Here is an 18,180-nt window from a genome sequence, read left to right on the forward strand (position 1 = left end):
GCAGTTCTCAGCTTAAGAACACCAGACTTATGAACATCAGCAGTTACGAAGTTGGACTTGCTGTGTTAAAGTGAGTGCGTGTGTGAAAGTGAGTGAGTGCGTGTTTTCATCTGTGCACATGCCCTCGTGTGTGTGTGTAGAGCAGAAGTGCGATGGTTAGCATGCTGTGCTACCAACCCGGCCAATCGAGTTTGATTCCCGCTCACGACCAACACCAGTGAAGGTTTAACTGAATTGGTCCTGGGCCTCGCCTAGGTCGACTCAGCCTCAAGTGAGTAACTAGAGTGGTATGTAAACATCGCCACTGGGGAGCCGAAAAAGGCCGGACGTGGTGCTGCCCACTCACCCCCTCGTTTGACTTGCTGGCGTTCATAGGCGCTGCTTACTAACAGCACTTGCCCCGAAAATCTGTCAAGGCTATGTGACGATTGTGGTCGGTGTGTGTGTGCAATTGTGGTGACTTATTGTGCCCCTTTGAACAAGCAAGCCAGCAACAAGCCTCAAGGTAAGTGAAGATAAAAAATACATATTTTTAATTCATGTCATTATTTTTTGTTTGACCTACTATAGAATGTGTTACAGTATCACATGCAAATGTACCGTAACACATTTTTAAGATCGATTCATTACCCCCACAGATGATGAGTTAACATGGGTATATTTAGCATTAGCTTGAATTTGCTCCCACTATAACTGCTTACATTTTCTATGTATTTTTTTAGTTGTAACAGAAATCAGCAATGGAAGCCACACATTACTGGTTTTGCTGAATGTATTTCCCGAAAACGAACTTTGCATTCCAAAAGTGATAAGGCTAGAGTTATGTTTATTTTTTTTCTAATTATTCACTCGTGCAAACAGATAAAGCAAATCATTGACACAAACGCCCACACATGAGTATTCTTGTGTGGTATTTATATGGAGCATTACTACACGCGCACGCACAAACGTCAATTGCAAAACATGGCTATCCATGCACTAGGTTTACTGTTGTTGCTGATGTATGTGGGAACAAGTGTGACCCAAGACCCTATGTAAGTAATACTGCACGTGTGCAATGTGTGTTATATTTAGCACGGCATAGGCAATATGGCCCAGCAATGTCGAATCAAACCCCTGTCACAGAGGTTCCTGGTTAGACCAACCTGATTAATACTGCAGTGTGAATTAACATTAAGAAATATGCACTATCGGCTTCACTCACATTGAACGTTAATATTCCATTGACATTACAATATTCGAAGTGAGTCGGCCACTGTGCTATTATCATCGTCTACATTTGCCAAATTCGACAAATGTCACTGCTAATTACACAATTAGCATTTGACATGAAGTATAAATGATTGCCTCCTACTGGCAGACTAATGCGCGATTGCAGGCTAGGTGCTGACTCATCGTATGCATTGAGGTGCACTTTCGAATGTTTGAGATGGTATGTAAGTCTTTTATTGTGTATAAAACGTCGAGACACTCCTGCACGAAGACGACTATTAAAACAAATTAGTACCATCAATAATCCACCTGATCAAATGGATCCAGATTTTTTAAAAGGCTAGGAGGCTGAGCTAACGACATATTGTTTATGTGCAAAGACACTACATGCATACACATATACAATATACACAGTGTAATACACAACTCTTATAAAGCGTTTAGCATTTGGGCAAACGTATTATTACGTTTATCCAGGAAACCCTCAGTGAGTGTCAAAAATTTTTTATCAGGAGGGTCCTGCCAATTTTTGCACTAGGGTTTGATGTTGCTGCTGTGTGAAACCACATGTGAGTAATCTACAGGTAAATTGTTTGCACTAGAATTTCGGCAGCCCATGGCTGCCTTATTCTGGCTCCTGCGGAGAGCTTCTCAGTGCTTCACGCTTCGCCTGTCGCGCCCACTGACGCTCCCCTTCCAATGTGTGCAAATACTACTGACTTTATTGTGTCGGGTGTGTAGGCAGAAATGCTTACGAAATATTTTTTTGCAAGTCCCAGGATGGTCTTAGGGGCCGTCCATAAATGACGTCACGCGATTTTGGACGATTTTTGACCCCCCCCTCGTCACACAGCGTCACAAAAAGTCAGACCCCCCTCAAATATGACGTCACAAAGCTCTGCCCCACCCCCCCCCCCCAAACCATTTTTCCATTTTGAAAATAAACATGCTTAAAATCGCTTTAAACTATTGTCATTGTAAAAGTTTGATTTAAAGCTTTCGTGACTGCAGTGATTCATATTCTTGGTTCTTTCGGTAAAGTCACGTTGAAGGGAAACAATAAATAATAAAATATATATAACAATAAAATTCTCACGACGTTTCGACTGCAACACAAGCAGTCACCATCAGGTGTGAAAACCAACGGTAAGAACATTTGAGGAGGCTGAGCCACTTCTTTCAAATGTTCTTACCGTTGGTTTTCACACCTGATGATGACTGCTTGTGTTGCAGTCGAAACGTCGTGATAATTTTATTGTTTTTTATATATTTTATTATTTTATTGTTTCCCTTCAACGTGACTTTACTGAAAGAACCAATAATATATTGTCATTGTAGTGCGTATTTAATGTAGCGCAGCACTCTCATGTTGTAGGAGTGTTGTTATAACAATTAGTGTTGTTAAAACAATTCTATATTTATTTAAAGTTGCGCATTTTGATGTGACGTCACATTTCTCAAACACCCCCCCGTCACACATCGTCACAAATGTCTCATTCCCCCCCCCCCCTAGGTGCGTGACGTCATTTATGGACGGCCCCTTAGAAGCATCGAGCACTGGATTTTAAAAGTGTTATATGTTGCTTCAGTTGTTTGTGTTTCTCTTATAGGCGATGGTGTAGTCCAGAATGTGGTAATGCTTGGATCTGGGGTGCATCCATGTAAAATAGTGCTTCTCCTTTGGGTATACATACGTGTTTGTGATTGATAGTTCATGTTGGGTGCATAATTTAAGCAGTAGGTCTCCATTTGCATTGCTGTTACCTTTACTGAATATGCCAAGAATAGTTTTGTACTTTGAGAAGTTGCTGCCAACTTACGCATTTAAGTTACCAAGTATGAGCAGTCTGTCTGATTGGGGTACAGAGCCCATGATACAATTTAGCATGCAGTATAATTATTCTAGATTGAGTAGAATTATTCTTTGCTCTAATGTTATTTTGTCATCGTTAGCGCATACACACTTATCAGTGTTAGAGAGCACTCTTTAGAGGAAGATGGGTAGTGAGATTAGTTTATCCGCTATGTCGTTGCTAATGGCAAAAGCCACACCAGCATCTCTTCTTTCCCCAGGTGTCTTCCGACTCCAGAATGATGAGCTTGAAAACTCATTTCTTGTAGAACTGCTTTTTGTGTTTAGTTTGTTGTCCTTTGCCCACACCTCCGATTAGTGCAGTTGACTACATACGGTGCGAAAGACATTCAAGATACAAAATACATCAACAACAACAACCGCCATTTGCCACTAAGTGGCAGTGACGTCACCACGACGCTTGTGCCAGGCTATGTGCACCTTGAGACCACGTGAAGTGTCGAACGCCCACTGGCAGGAGGTCACGGGCAGACCCAGGTGCCACGAGTCGACCAACTGAGATGGCTGGCTGATGCATCACCTGTGCTCCCTACTGTGCCAACTTGCTGTGCTTTAGCCACCCGGCGCTCTGCTCATTGTTGTGAGCGTCGCTCCTCCGCCCTCCGTTGTTGTTGGAGGGCGACTGCTTCCAACTTCCCAGCATCGTCTTTCACGAGCCTGCTCCACAGAGGCCAATCTTGACACCGCTGGTACCAGTCATCGGCAAGTTCACTCAGCTCCACATCCTCCTGTACTATATCACTCCATCTCTTCTCATGCCCGTGCCCCGCCCGTTTAGCCTCCTCTATCCGGCAGAACAAAATCTGTTTAGGCAATGCGGTGACTGGGCATGTGGGCTACATGACACAGCCAACGCAGCCTTGCCTGCCGGAGGAGCTCACTGATGGGACTTTGCCCAGATCTTTCAAGGATTTGTGAGCTCCTCACACAATCCAGCCTGGTAAAACCCAGGATGGATCGCAGGCAGGCCAGCCTAAATGTTTCCAATTGGCAAAGATGCTCCATTAGGGGGGTCCTCGTTTCGCAACCGTAGAGAAAGGAAGAAATGACCGTGGCTGAGAAGACTTGAAGTTTCGTGAGGAGCGACAGACCAGGTAGCTTCCACACAGCGTTACGCAACTGATGAAAAGATAATGCCGCCCGACTGATTCTGAGTGAGACCTCTGCTGTCAAACCGGAGCCGGTCATGAGCACACTGCCCAGGTATGGGACACTCTCCACTCTCTCCACAACTGCCCCATCACCAATCGGGAGTTGTGGCGGTGGGATTGCCCAATGGTACAAAATACCCAGGCAGGTGCTTAGTTTTGGTGGGGCTGATGGTAAGGCCCCACCTCTTAGTGGCACGCTCCAGTTTCAGCAGCAGCGCTTCCAACTCCTCCTCTGAGTGAGCGGCAATTACCAGATCATCGGCATACATAACGTGGTTGACCAATAGGGAGCCATCCCTTGACCACACCCGGGCATCGATCAGCCTCCCATTGTATCTGTACCAGATTTAAATTCCTCTGGTACAGCCATAAAAAGCTTCATGAACTATGTGGTCGAAAAAGATGTTAAATAATGTTGGAGCCATAAGACATCCCTGTCGCACCCCAAGGTGAACAGCGAATGGCTCTGAATCCAGGCCACGTAGATTTACCCAGGCCCGCTCACTATCATGAAAGTCCTTAATGATTGTGAGCAGAGGGTCAGGGACACCGAAAGCACGAAGAACAACCCAGTGCCCAGGCCTACTGATGACATCATAGGTCTTGACCAGGTCAATAAAGCAGAGATGTAGGTCTTGTTGGAATTCTCTACACCTCTGCTGTAGCAAACGGACAATAATAATGCATTTGTGCAGGACTGCTCTTTCCTGAAACCACATTGGGGCTCCGCAAGCCTCTCCTCAGCGTGCCTGGCAAGGCAATGTTGAATAATCTTTGCCAGGACCTTTCCCAGCACACCGAGGAGTGAGATGCCCCTGTAGTTGTTACAGTCTGTGTGGTCCCCCTTCCTAAAGAGAGGGACCACAAGGGCATCCTTCTAATCCTGCGGAACCCGTCCAGGGATCCAGATTGTTGTTATGATGTCATGTAGGGCAGTCTGTGCACAAACGCCACCCTTCCTCAGCATTTCGCTTGGGAGATCATCTCTGCCCGGTGCTTTCCTGGTCTCAGGCACTGGATCATCTTTAGTTCTTCCTCAACAGATGGTACCTCAGCGAGCCACTCACAGGGGGTGACTTCTTCCATTATTTGAGGCACCGCAGCCTCAGCAGGGTCATCCCCACTTTGTCCCACGATGTCTTCCATGTCGAGGGATTTCCCCTCACCATAGGACTTCACAGAAATGCTCAGCAAATCTGCAAACCTGTTCCTGGGGGTCTGAGATTGGATCACCGTTTTTTCCATTAATGATGGTAATAGGTGTGGCGCTGCAGGTTACTTTTTGATGGAGTTAAATAGAGATTTGTGATCGCGGGTCATTGAGGCAGACTCCATCTCCTCAGCAACACGCGACCACCACCTATCCTTGCAGCGCCTCACGGCTCTTCGAACCTCTGAGCGAAGGCTGTGGAAAGCCTCCTCATTCTCTGACGTGGGATGCTGTAGACGATTATAGTGGGCCTGTCGCTTTTTCTCAGCCAGCTTGAACACCTCCTCTATCAGCCAGAGTCTCTGGGGAGGTCTGGACCGCGTACCCAAAGCAGCCATTGCAGCTGCATGAGCCACAGTCCTAAAACTCGCCCATTTACCCTCGACATCTGGAGGAGTGGGGGACAATGTCAACCCCAGCCATAAGGGATGATTAATTTCACCCTTGCAACTTTCATCAGTTAGCTGAGACCAGGCCACCTTAGGTTGGAATGGGGTCCTGGGTGTACACCCACCACCGGAGTGGAAGAATAGCAGGCGCATCTTACAGATGACAAGTCGATGGTCAGAGTGCAGATCAGCTCCACGGTAGGTCCTGGTGTCAAGGACATGGGCCCGCATCTGCTGTTCCATCACTATGTAGTCCAGCAGATGTTCTTGCTTGGACCCGGCATGCATCCATGATGTTGTGTGGATGCGCCAATGCCGGAACAGCATGTTGGTAATTACAAGCCCATGGGCTGCACAAAAATCTAGCAACCTCCTACCGTTGTTATTGAGCTGATCTAGCCCATGCCTTCCAATCACTCTGGACCAGGTGCCAACATCATTACCAACTCGGGCAAAGTAGCCTGGGACTTACAGCTTCCCACACCTCACCGCCACGCTCCCACACGCCCTTTATTATTTTGTTCGGAAGAAGAGCCACTCCCTGTTGTTTGGCAGTTTCCTGCCCCGAGTAGAGGACTGTCCACCCTTCATGGATGGCAGGAGCCAGAGCCGGTCCACCGGACCTCCTGAATACCACAGAGATCCAGGCGGTACCGGTCCAGCTCCTGACAGTGGAGTGGCAGCCTCTTTTCCATAGTGAGCATTCGAACATTCCACGTGGCCATCCGTAGTGGATTTTGGTTGTTTCTGGAGGAGCCCCCAGGGTAAAGATTCAATCTCCTGGCTCCGCCAAATGGGGTTTGGCCAGGAGACGTCATAGACGCCTGTCCCCCCGGGACCTCCGGCACAAGCTTGTTAATTAAATTTTTCATTCGTGGTTTAGTGGTAATTAATTGAAGGTGGAGGGGTTACCAGCCCCTCGCACCCGTCCAGAGCCCCTATTTGGCCGCTGTGGTGGTTACAACGCCATGAGGGGAAAGGCCAATCAGAATTGGCCCTCCCCCCCACTGCACTGTCCACGACAGCATTGCCCGTCCGGCACCACAAGGAGGTAAGGGGTTGTTTTGCTGCACTACTGTGTAGCGACAGTACCGAGTGATGACTGGGACTGTATGCGTGGTGCCTCTCTATGGCACCAGTGTTAGCATGTCACGGAATGGCTCACTAGGGAGCAGGGCCAGGGTGTCACTGAGGTCGGGTAAGGACATGAAATCCGGCGTGAACCCGAGAGAGCACATGACCGGACCAGGGGGCAAGGCGACCCCCAGATGGGGGTGTGAGGGTAACATGATGTGGAACCAGGGGTCCCCCAAAGGAACTGGAAGGGGGCGTGGCCAACAGCGGAGCCAGTCATGCCCGAGCGGTTATAAGCCTAGTCCCGCGAGGGATCTGGGCTGTTCAACTCTGGGGATGAAGCCGCCATCTACGATCCTCAGTGTCCGGTCTTTGCTCGTGGACCAGGCAGCCTGTTAGGTGTTCTGGTCCGACTATATAGATCCCGTTGAGTGCTACTTAGTTAGGAGGGGTGGTCACCACCCTATGTAGTTATCCTGTTAACGTTAAGAGTTACCTGTTGTGTTAGTTCATTCAACGTGTTTCCTCCAAGTTCAAGTGTGCACCTCAATTGAACCCACTACACATACATAGGACAAAATAGCTGTCCTTCTTTCAGGTCAATCAGAAGCAAACCTGCCAAGTAGTGGCCGGATATTCTAAGTAGCCATTTTCATCTTTATGTTTCTTACCGCATGTTTGCAACTTGCCAACCATGTTTGCAACTTGCCAACCAAATTTTGAAACGAGCGAGCTTTCCTTATCACACTTTTCGTGAATAGAGTTGCCTACATGCCTCGACTGCTGGTTCAAACACTTGCTCACACATTGCATCACGCTCTTGCTGACCCACCCCTACCGGATATGTGTGAAAAATAGCTCATCGGATTCCCCCAGTCTAACTAAGATTCTGATTCTAATTACAGGTGGAAAATACTATCATACAAATTCAACAGAAAAAGGTTATGGAGTCGGGAATCGAGGAGCAAGATTTAACACTCTGCCAGTAAAATATGTATACAGGATATATGTTTATATTTATTTACCAGGTAAAGCCCACTGAGCTATATAAACATATAAACAATATATATTTATATTTATTTACCAAGTAAAGCCTCCACTGAGCTATTAAGTCTTAATCAGAAGCGATCTGGCCACAAATGAAGAAGTGGCTTACATGGAAATTAATAGCAGCTAAAAACTTTAAGCGCATTTTTCTAAATGTGGAGAGAAAAACCAGGGGAGCCAGAGACAAAACCACACAACCACGGGGAGAACATGCAAACTCCAAATATATAATGGATATGGATGATGTTGTTGCTTTCCCTTCACGTATTTGCATCCAGGGTTCTCCTCTCAGTCCCGAGTGTGATTCTCGCTGGGAGCGATGTCAATGTACTTGTGGACACACGCGGTCTCACTGAAGATGGAAGTGTAATGGTCAGGGTGGAAGAGTTTTTGACTAAAAAGCAACTCGCCACCCAAACAATCCCTCTGACTCAGCTGGACCCAGCCATCGCCACTCTGAAGGTAACGCGATTGCTTTCAAAGCAACAATAATTATAATTAATGACATCTAACCCAAACTCAGGATTATATTATAAACCACTCTAGAATACACTCCGTCAAAGGAGGAAAAGTAAAACTACGCAAACTTTCTCTCCTGAAGCCCTCTCATTAGTAGCAGGCTTCAACATTGGCAGTCAGCTCCTGAACATCTTGCCAAGTGCAAGAACAAAATAGTTTGTCAATTTATAAAAAAAATTGTTAAAAAAATGTGTGAATCAACTTTAAGAAACAAGTGCAGAAAACAAAAAGCATGGAGGAGGGGCGGCGGTGGCATGGGGGGCCGCACAGGTTTGGGGTGAGGGGGTCCGTGTCGATGGGTCTTTTATGAGGGGTATTTGATGCCATAACACACTCCACACCCTCCACTCCCCATTAGTGGTGGGTCATTTGATGTACATGCAGAGCAACAACTACAATTTCACATTCAGATGGTCAAGCCAGATAGCGAAGTCAGGAATAGTGGAGTGTATCTGTCTGCTTTGTATTTGTTTATCGGGCAATTTCATTGTTATATGTTGTATGATCTCTTGTGGATGACGACAGTCGCACACTGGAGAGTTTGTAAGGTTCCATTTGTACATCAGGTATCTACATCTGCCATGGTTTGTGCGGATATGGTTTAGGGAGGACCATGAACATCGTGGAAGATTCTTCTTCGTGTCTTCTGTCCAACCTATTTAGTCTTGCCCAATATTCTGCACAGACCACCGCTTCTGGTGTTGGCATTGCCAAATCTTGAGGAGTGCTGTGTCGCTCTGCATCCCAATTTTTCAGGTGGAAGGCACAGATTTGGGTTTTACTCGGGTTGGGTTTGAGATTATTGTTTAGGTTGTATCTTGACATCGCCACTGCCCTCTCCAAAATCTTCTCTGTGTTCTCGAAATTCTTCTGCTGTGTGGTGACACAGGGGTTGACAGCATAGATGAACAGCTTGCATTCAGCAGGAAGTGGCTGATCGTTGTTGTAGATATTGAATGAAAGTGGGGCAAGCACATTGCCTTGTGGTAAGCCATTTATTTGAGAACTTCCATCTACTTTTTTGCCCGTTTAGCTCCATGTGGATGCGTCTGTTCTCTAGGAGGCTATGAATGGTCTGGCTAACGTCTAAGTAGCCAGTCATGAGGAACAGTTTGTGGATCAAAATGTCATTTTGAACAGTGTCATATGCAGCAGACAGATCAACAAATGCTGCGCCGGTGATCATATTCTGTTGGTAACAATCTTCGATGTGCTGTGGGAAGTTTAGTAGTTGGCCTCCTGCACAGGATCGGCCAGGTCTGAAGCCTGCTTGGTCTTGTATGAGTTTGAGATCTACCAGGGGTGAAATTTTTTGTAGGATAAGACGTTTGTATAGTTTGTAAGTGATGCTAAGGAGGGAGATCGGTCTGTAGTTTTTTGGTGATGAAAGGTCTTTCCCTGGTTTGGGCAGAGCTATGACTCTTGCCTTCCCCCATACTGATGGTATCTGTTTACTCGTTATACATGTGTAGTGACTTAACTCGGAGACAGTAAGACTTGGAGGCACTTCTTTTATTTTACGAGCACCATCGGGATAGTACACACCCTGCGTGGGTACGCACTATTACTGTTGCTAGCCTATGCACAACACTAACCATCCAACAATGATGGCTCTGAATCGAGACAGCCAAGAACTATCTAGCAGTGCAATATCGAGTGAAGACGACAGAGACGATGGCGATAAGATAACAGCGACGATGACGACGATCTTGATCAGCACGACGGGGATCCCACTTCCAACAATATTCCCGAGATCCCCACAGGGGCCCCTCTTATACTCTCAGCATGGCCTCGCTCCACCCCCGCCAAGCCGCCTCTCTGGAACCTACTAGTGGGTTCCCGAGGCTTCCCGATGGGCCCCCATCTGTGACCTTTCCCCTAGATGTCCCCCTCTCGTGTCTATCATGGCCTGCTGACGTCAGTACTGTTGTACATCGCAGTTACCCTTTTCCACCAGCAGCCAGCACCATGCCACTACACATGCGTTGAATTAGTAAAACCCCAGGGATCTCTGCTTTTGGTCTTTTACAAGGTGTCTGTGAGTTATTTTGAATTCTATTCAGCTATCTAAGCTTAATTGGGGTGAAACTCGCATTGTTGAAGGTTAAGCGCATGGATCCAAAAGGGCTTGCGTGACTTCAAGTGGTGACAAGGGACGCTTATGAGGTCCTGATGAATGGGAAGGCGACCGCTTTCCTTGATTCGCAGAACTTCCCAGAGGGTTGCAGTGTTGTGGTGGATGAATGGGGGAGAGATTTGTGACAGCACGGGTAGCCAGGGTGTTTGGGTCGACTTGAATAACTTATAACATTAGTGTTACATGTATGAGGATGTGTTTCCAACCTTCATAACTTACCATTTTATACTCTTTGGTTCTTTCGATAAAGTCACGAAGGTATAAAACAAAATAAATCACGACGTTTCTGGTGCAACACAAGCGTCAGGTGTGTGTGTTGCATCTCAAACGTTGTGATTGATTTTATTTTATACCTACATGACTTTACAGAAAAGAACCAAAGAGTATGGATTCCTCCAGTCACGAAAACTTCAAATCAAGATTTACCATTTTATGCTGCTAGAATTTCGGCGGCCTACAGCTGCCTTATTCTAGCTCCCGCAGAGGGCTTATCAGAGTTTCGCACCTCACCCGTCGCCCCCAATGATGTCCTCTTCTCCCTCCCTCCCATGTGTGCGGATACTACTGCCGTTATTGTATATAAGGTGTGTAGGTATATATGTCTATAAAATAAAACAAAATGGTGGTGGGGGAGTAAAGACGTTTTTGGGGGCTCTATAGTCGATAATTTTTGGAAACCTATTGGATCAAGTTTTGATCCCCTGCTGATTTTGTACGTTTGCCCACTGACAAAGAAATGATCAGTCTATAATTTTAATGGTAGGTTTATTTGAACAGTGAGAGACATAATAACAACAAAAATCCACAAACACGCATGTCAAAAATGTTATAAATTGATTTGCATTTTACTGAGGGAAATAAGTATTTGACCCCCTTTCAATCAGAAATATTTCTGGCTCCCAGTTGTCTTTTATACAGGTAACGAGCTGAGATTAGGAGCACACTCTTCAGGGGAGTGCTCCTAATCTCAGCTTGTTACCTGTATAAAAGACACCTGTCCACAAAAGCAATCAATCAATCAGATTCCAAACTCTCCACCATGGCCAAGACCAAAGAGCTCTCCAAGGATGTCAGGGACAAGATTGTAGACCTACACAAGGCTGGAATGGGCTACAAGACCATTGCCAAGCAGCTTGGTGAGAAGGTGACAACAGTTGGTGCGATTATTCGCAAATGGAAGAAACACAAAAGAACTGTCAATCTCCCTCAGCCTGGGGCTCCATGCAAGATCCCACCTCGTGGAGTTGCAATGATCATGAGAATGGTGAGGAATCAGCCCAGAACTACACGGGAGGATCTTGTCAATGATCTCAAGGCAGCTGGGACCATAGTCACCAAGAAAACAATTGGTAACACACTACGCCATGAAGGACTGAAATCCTGCAGCACCCGCAAAGTCCCCCTGCTCAAGAAAGCACATATACATGCCCGTCTGAAGTTTGCCAATGAACATCTGAATGATTCAGAGGACAACTGGGTGAAAGTGTTGTGGTCAGATGAGACCAAAATGGAGCTCTTTGGCATCAACTCAACTCGCCGTGTTTGGAGGAGGAGGAATGCTGCTTATGACCCCAAGAACACCATCCCCACCGTCAAACATGGAGGTGGAAACATGCTTTGGGGGTGTTTTTCTGCTAAGGGGACAGGCCAACTTCACCGCATCAAAGGGACGATGGACGGGGCCATGTACCGTCAAATCTTGGGTGAGAACCTCCTTCCCTCAGCCAGGGTATTGAAAATGGGTCGTGAATGGGTATTCCAGCATGACAATGACCCAAAACACACGGCCAAGGCAACAAAGGAGTGGCTCAAGAAGAAGCAAATTAAGGTCCTGGAGTGGCCTCGCCAGTCTCCAGATCTTAATCCCATAGAAAATCTGTGGAGGGAGCTGAAGGTTCGAGTTGCCAAACGTCAGCCTCGAAATCTTAATGACTTGGAGAAGATCTGCAAAGAGGAGTGGGACAAAATCCCTCCTGAGATGTGTGCAAACCTGGTGGCCAACTACAAGAAACGTCTGACCTCTGTGATTGCCAAGAAGGGTTTTGCCACCAAGTACTAAGTCATGTTTTGCAGAGGGGTCAAATACTTATTTCCCTCATTAAAATGCAAATCAATTTATAACATTTTTGACGTGTGTTTTTATGGATTTTGTTGTTGTTATTCTGTCTCACTGTTCAAATAAACTTACCATTAAAATTATAGACTGATCATTTCTTTGTCAATGGGCAAACGTTCAAAATCAGCAGGGGATCAAATACTTTTTCCCTCACTGTAATATATTTCATACTGCACAGTATTAAAATGAAACATTGACATGAATAAAATAAACATAGTGTACTGTACAGTAAAATATATTCACGCTCTTCAGTGTAATCTTCTGTGAAGTCATGAGCTTGCATTGCCCACCAAACATCATAGCTCTAGAACATAGTGCGTTGTTGCGCGCTGATTAGCAAAGATGAATGTAAACAAACATTCTATGAACCATCACAATGTACAACGCTGAAGAAACGTATCTAATCATTTGATTCTTATTCATATATTTATCGATATGGGATATTTTTATTTATATGAATGTCATTTGTTTATTTATTATTTACTTACATTTTCTCCCATTAATATAGTGGTAATAAATCCAAAGTTATTTATACTGAGACTTTGTCTACCGATTATTTGCATGTCGAGATATTACTGTCGTGGGCGGAGGAGCGACACTCACAATAATGAGCAGAGTGCTGGATGGCTAAAAATTAGCGATGTAGCACAGTAGGGAGCAGTCGTGTCAGTCAGGCCATGGCACCTGGATCTGTCAAGTGGCCACCTGTCAGTGAGCCTTCGGTGCTACACGTGGCCTCAGAGTGCACCTAGGCTGGCACAATAGCCATGGTGAAGTCACCACCACTTCATGGCGATCAGCGGTTGTTGATGAGGGAGCCCCTTTATGGTACTTTGCGGAAGTCTGTGGTAAGTCTTAGCATCGGTGCTAAACTCTGCCACCTGACAACGCCAATTAAATGACGTCACGTGGATAAACATGCCAAATGATTTGACTCTGTTGGGTGGCAGAGGGTTTATACAAAAAATGGCATTATACATGTGTAGTGACAGGATGCCACCTGGTGGCCATGGGGGCTAACTACGGGTATAACTGCTTTATAGAACGACACATTTGTAAGCAACCGTAAGGGGGGCGTAACTGGGCCAAGGGTCAAGGAGGGGATCGAACTGGAAACTCTTGGAACCAGCGAGATAGTTCCAGAAGAGGGGCATGGCCAAGGGCGGGGCTTGGCCATGATGGGTGAATATAAGGGAGAAGCAATAAAGGGTTCGGGGCTGTTGTGGCGATTCAGGTCCTGGCTGTCGTCACTGTCATCGCTGCCATCTCATCATTGCTGCATAGCCAGCCAGCTATAGTCTTCATCGTCGTCATTACTATATAGTCAGTCAGCTATATAGTTGTACATCGCCGAATCCCTGTATGGGTGGCTCAGCTATAAGCAACTCAGCGCTTATGTTATTCTGTGACCCTGTTCTTAAAGTATTAAGAAATAAATAACGAACCCTCTACAAGTCGTGTCTCGGAAGTCGTATCATTACATTTGGAGTCAGAAGTGGACAAAACGAAGAATAAATGTCAAAATACCAAAAGAAAAGAACCCACCGGTGGCGTCTTCTGACGAGGATGATGACGACATGGAGAGCCCCTGAGCAGCCCCAGGAACCATGGTCCAGGTTAGCGACTCCGAGGCCACGGGACGGACTGCGCCAGAGGTGGACGAGGTGGGAGCCGCTCCTATGCAGCCACAACCCAACGAGGGATGGCATGTGGTGGTGGCGTAGCTTGAGCTCCTGTGGGGGAGGGTTGCGCAACTCGTCACGCTCATGAGCGTGACTACGAAGAGGGCAGGAGTGGCGGGATCGGACACATGGACCTCGTCGGAGAGATCGGGATGACTGCCGACCACCGTGATTCCCGCGGAGGAATTCGCGTGCACGGTGGTCACCATTACGAGCGACACAGAGAAAACACGGCCGGTGGCCGCCATTTTACGAAAAGAGCGGGAGTCGAAGGAGGCGGTTCCGGCACCATGTGGGAAAGGGGCCTATCGGCCTCAGCGGTTGCCGTCCGTCCGCAAATTTGTTGCAGCAGCGGGCGACTGGAGTGCCTTCACTTGGTGCTTCGAGGCGGTGTACTGGTCAGTGGATTGGACCGAGGAGGAAGCTTTGAAGGCCCTGCCAATGGCGCTGGATGACGATGCTCTATTGACGCTCCGGGCCTTACTGGGTGAAAAGTGGGCCACCCACCAGCAGGCTTACAGCGAAATGGCGGCCGTGTATCATCCGCCTTCCAACACGTGTAGGAAATTCCTTCAGCGGAGGCGAGGGGAGGCCAAGATGCCTCTTGTCTACCGCAGTGCGCTGTTAGAGCTGGGACAGGCAGCGTACCCAGCGATGAACTGGACGGCACTTGACTTTCTCGTCATGGAAAGGATGTTGGGGCTGGCGCAAGAAATGGGTGTTGTCTTGCCGGTCATCAATGAGGACATGCAAAAGTCCCGTTGGGCCCCCAGGTGCCTGCAGGCCCACGAGAATTTGCACCGGTGGTCCATGATGGTGGCATGGATGGGAGAGCACGGGCAAGAGTGCAGCTTGGCCGACTGGTTGCCTCGATGCTTTGCAGTGCCGCCGGTCTCCAACCCCAACGACCCCGGATTTCTCGCTGTCATTTATTCTGGACACGGACGCCAACAACACGGGCTGCATATGGCAGTCACATCCTGTCCACCTGCAGATAACTTTTGGCCATAGTGTACTTCATACAACAGTACAGACTTTATCTTTATGGCAGGGATTTTTTTTGTTCGCATGGATCATGCAGCCCTTCAGTAATCTCTGCGAGTGGACTAACCTTCCGGCCAGCCCTGACGCTGGCTGGAAATACTTCAGGAGTACTCGTTTTGAGTTATATATTGTCAAGGGGTGTGACATTGTAATGCGGATGCGTTGTCCTGCTTGCCCCTGGCGGAACGTTGTGTGTGTTTGTCGGTTGCGGGCCGCTGTAAACTGCCTGTGGTGGGGTCACCGAACGTCGTGGCGGCACTCGGTGAGGGGGAACCCACCAAGGTGGTCGCGCTGGAGGACACCACTTTGAACCTCACGTACATCGAGTGGAGGATGGGTCCCTGATGGCCTTGCGGCATCGCGCTGAGTTACAGCACAAAGGGTCTGCTCCCACGGGAGGTCCGCAAGTTGTCCTTCATGAAGGACAACTTGATGAGGTGGAATGAGGCGCTGCAACGTCACTGTATTGTGGTTCCCACCACCCTGCGGGGCAGGTTGAGTCGACTCATTACACATGTAGCAGCCCTTGCAAGCTGTTTCCCCCCTCATTCAGCCCCTCGCTCGGTTCGGCCCTGTGGATTGCGGGAGGGGAGGTGTCTAAGGGACAGGAGGCGAGGAGCCCGGGTTAAGAGTAACAGGAAGGAGGAGGAACCCACAGGAGACCCTATTTGAACTATGCATGTCACTTTTTATCATCTGCACAGCGATTTTACTTCGTTTTTTTTATAATTTGTTTATATATTTTTAAATATTGTTGCTGCTGACTGGAAAGGGAGAGAGAGACGGGCATGCCGCACCATGGCGTGGCGGTCGGTGCGAGTGGCTGTGAGGTCGCCTCAGGCGTGGAGCAGGTTAGCACGTCTATGCGGACGACCACGTTCGTGCCTCAAATTTAATGTTAACAGGGTGGAACTTGAGGCAGGCGCCTCCACCATTTCAGCCTGTGCTGTTGGTGCCTGGGGGCGATGCGGTGCGCTCGGAGAGCATGATGCTGGACTGCGGGAGTGCAAGAGAGGGGCGTGCAGAAGATGCAGCCTGATTACGTGAAGCCTGACCTCGCCTAAAAAAGCGCACTAGCCTTCATATTCTGTAGTGTTGGAGAGAAGACGATCAGGATTGCTGAGTCTGCTGAGCCCAGAACAGCTGATATTGTACATAATGTACGGGAGTAAAGTGACGTGAGTCATTCTTGGGAGAAATCATGTTTTCAAATATTTTGGAGACAGAGAAAAATATGGGAACAGGAGCAAATTTGAAACATCTTCATGGTATAATGGAGGTGTGCGCACATGAGCCATGCATCAGACCATCACTTTTAAATAATTTTTCAACGTTTGTCAAATATCTCAGGGCAGAGAGTTATTTTATACTCATGATAATTCAGGCTCTAGGTAAAGTGGTTAACGGGTTACTGTGTTTTCTATATTTCAACAGGTGTGATTTAGGTGATATCTGTGAATGTTAATTTCAAAGATATAATACTGGCTCAGTGTTTGTGATCATATTTTACATTTCAGTTTTCAGGCAGAGATAGTCAAAGGAGAAACATTTCTTACAGGTTGTTTCAGATTATTTAGATAGAGACAGATTCCTGAGGAAACGTTATTCGCAGATTGTTTCAGAGTCATTCAGGCAGAGAGAAAGAGCCCTGGAGAAATCCCATTCACTGGTTGTTTCAGAATCCTTCAGACAGAGAGTCCTGGATCTGTGTTTTTAGGTAGGTTAAGTATTACAGGCAGAGTGGTACTTAGGCTACTCCCAGCCATCGCAATGTCCGCGTAGTGGTTCATGCCCTGTATCTGTCGTGTACTGGGAGGTTCATTAACAGCGTTTGCTATAGGAATGCGACTGGAAGATGCTATATCGGGATTGCAGTTGCTGGAATTATTACATTTCTCCATCTTGAATAAATAAGTACCATACCTTGTTATTGTTAGCTATTTTCCATATTGGCTATTTAATCCCTTTACCCTCTATTTTAAGGGATGGGTTGCCCCAGAGAGGAGACAATCTGTGGAGGAAGGAGGAGATCGAGACCTGCTTGTCTCTGCAAACTCCTAAGGTGGCAGTTGCATTCCACAATGGTTTAAAGCCCCATATTCTATCTTTAGTAGAAGCTAGAATAATACCCACGAGGGCCTAGGGGCTGACAGAGCTTTCTTCACATTCCTTTCATATCGCCCTCCTCTCCGGGTTCATCCATTTAATATTGAGGAGGGGAATTGATCGGTACTATTTAAGAACGTTGGGAAGGGCCAAGCTCCCCTCCTTCCTCGCTAGTGTAAGTAAGTAGTAATCAATTCTCACCATCTTGCAATTTCAAATAAATGATGCAAAATGCAAATGAAGAGTTTTAAAAGATTTGGGAATGTGGGTAGGGACAGTCCGAAGATGATAAATACGTTTTGGAAGGATCATCATTTATGCCAGGTGGGCACAGTTAGAAAGGAATAGAGAGATATCCTTCAGAGCAGGATATCTTGAAGCACGGTTGGAACTTCCTCTGGAAAAGAGTGGGAGACAAGGAGGTTATTATGACCCCTAAGTGTTTGATCTGAGCCGGGCCCCACCAATGGGTTTAGCCGAGACAGGGAAGAGAGGCATCAGTTCTGATTTACAATCTGAGGTTTCTCTGTATTTTGTGATCAAGGATAGGAGAGTGGGAATATAGGTCATAGGCTATGTTAATGTTAATAGTACATCGTCTGCATGCAAATTGATGTTGT

The 18,180-nt window shown here is 47.0% G+C and overlaps 1 protein-coding gene across 1 annotated transcript in view; it reads left to right on the top strand.

Moving 5' to 3' along the window:
• The first annotated feature begins 937 nt into the window (after nucleotides 1-937).
• Nucleotides 938-18,180, top strand: part of LOC116942275 (complement C3-like) — a 329,249-nt gene continuing 312,006 nt past the window's right edge. Inside the window, exons 1-2 of the mRNA XM_076066949.1 lie at nucleotides 938-1,034; nucleotides 8,235-8,418. Of these exons, the coding sequence (XP_075923064.1) occupies nucleotides 964-1,034; nucleotides 8,235-8,418 (255 nt within the window). The 5' untranslated portion in view covers nucleotides 938-963. The remainder of the gene's footprint in view (nucleotides 1,035-8,234; nucleotides 8,419-18,180) is intronic.

Source organism: Petromyzon marinus, chromosome 14 (assembly GCF_048934315.1).
Source record: "Petromyzon marinus isolate PM22_M1 ecotype Great Lakes invasive population chromosome 14, UKy_Petmar_22M1.pri1.0, whole genome shotgun sequence".
Taxonomy (NCBI): domain Eukaryota; kingdom Metazoa; phylum Chordata; class Hyperoartia; order Petromyzontiformes; family Petromyzontidae; genus Petromyzon; species Petromyzon marinus.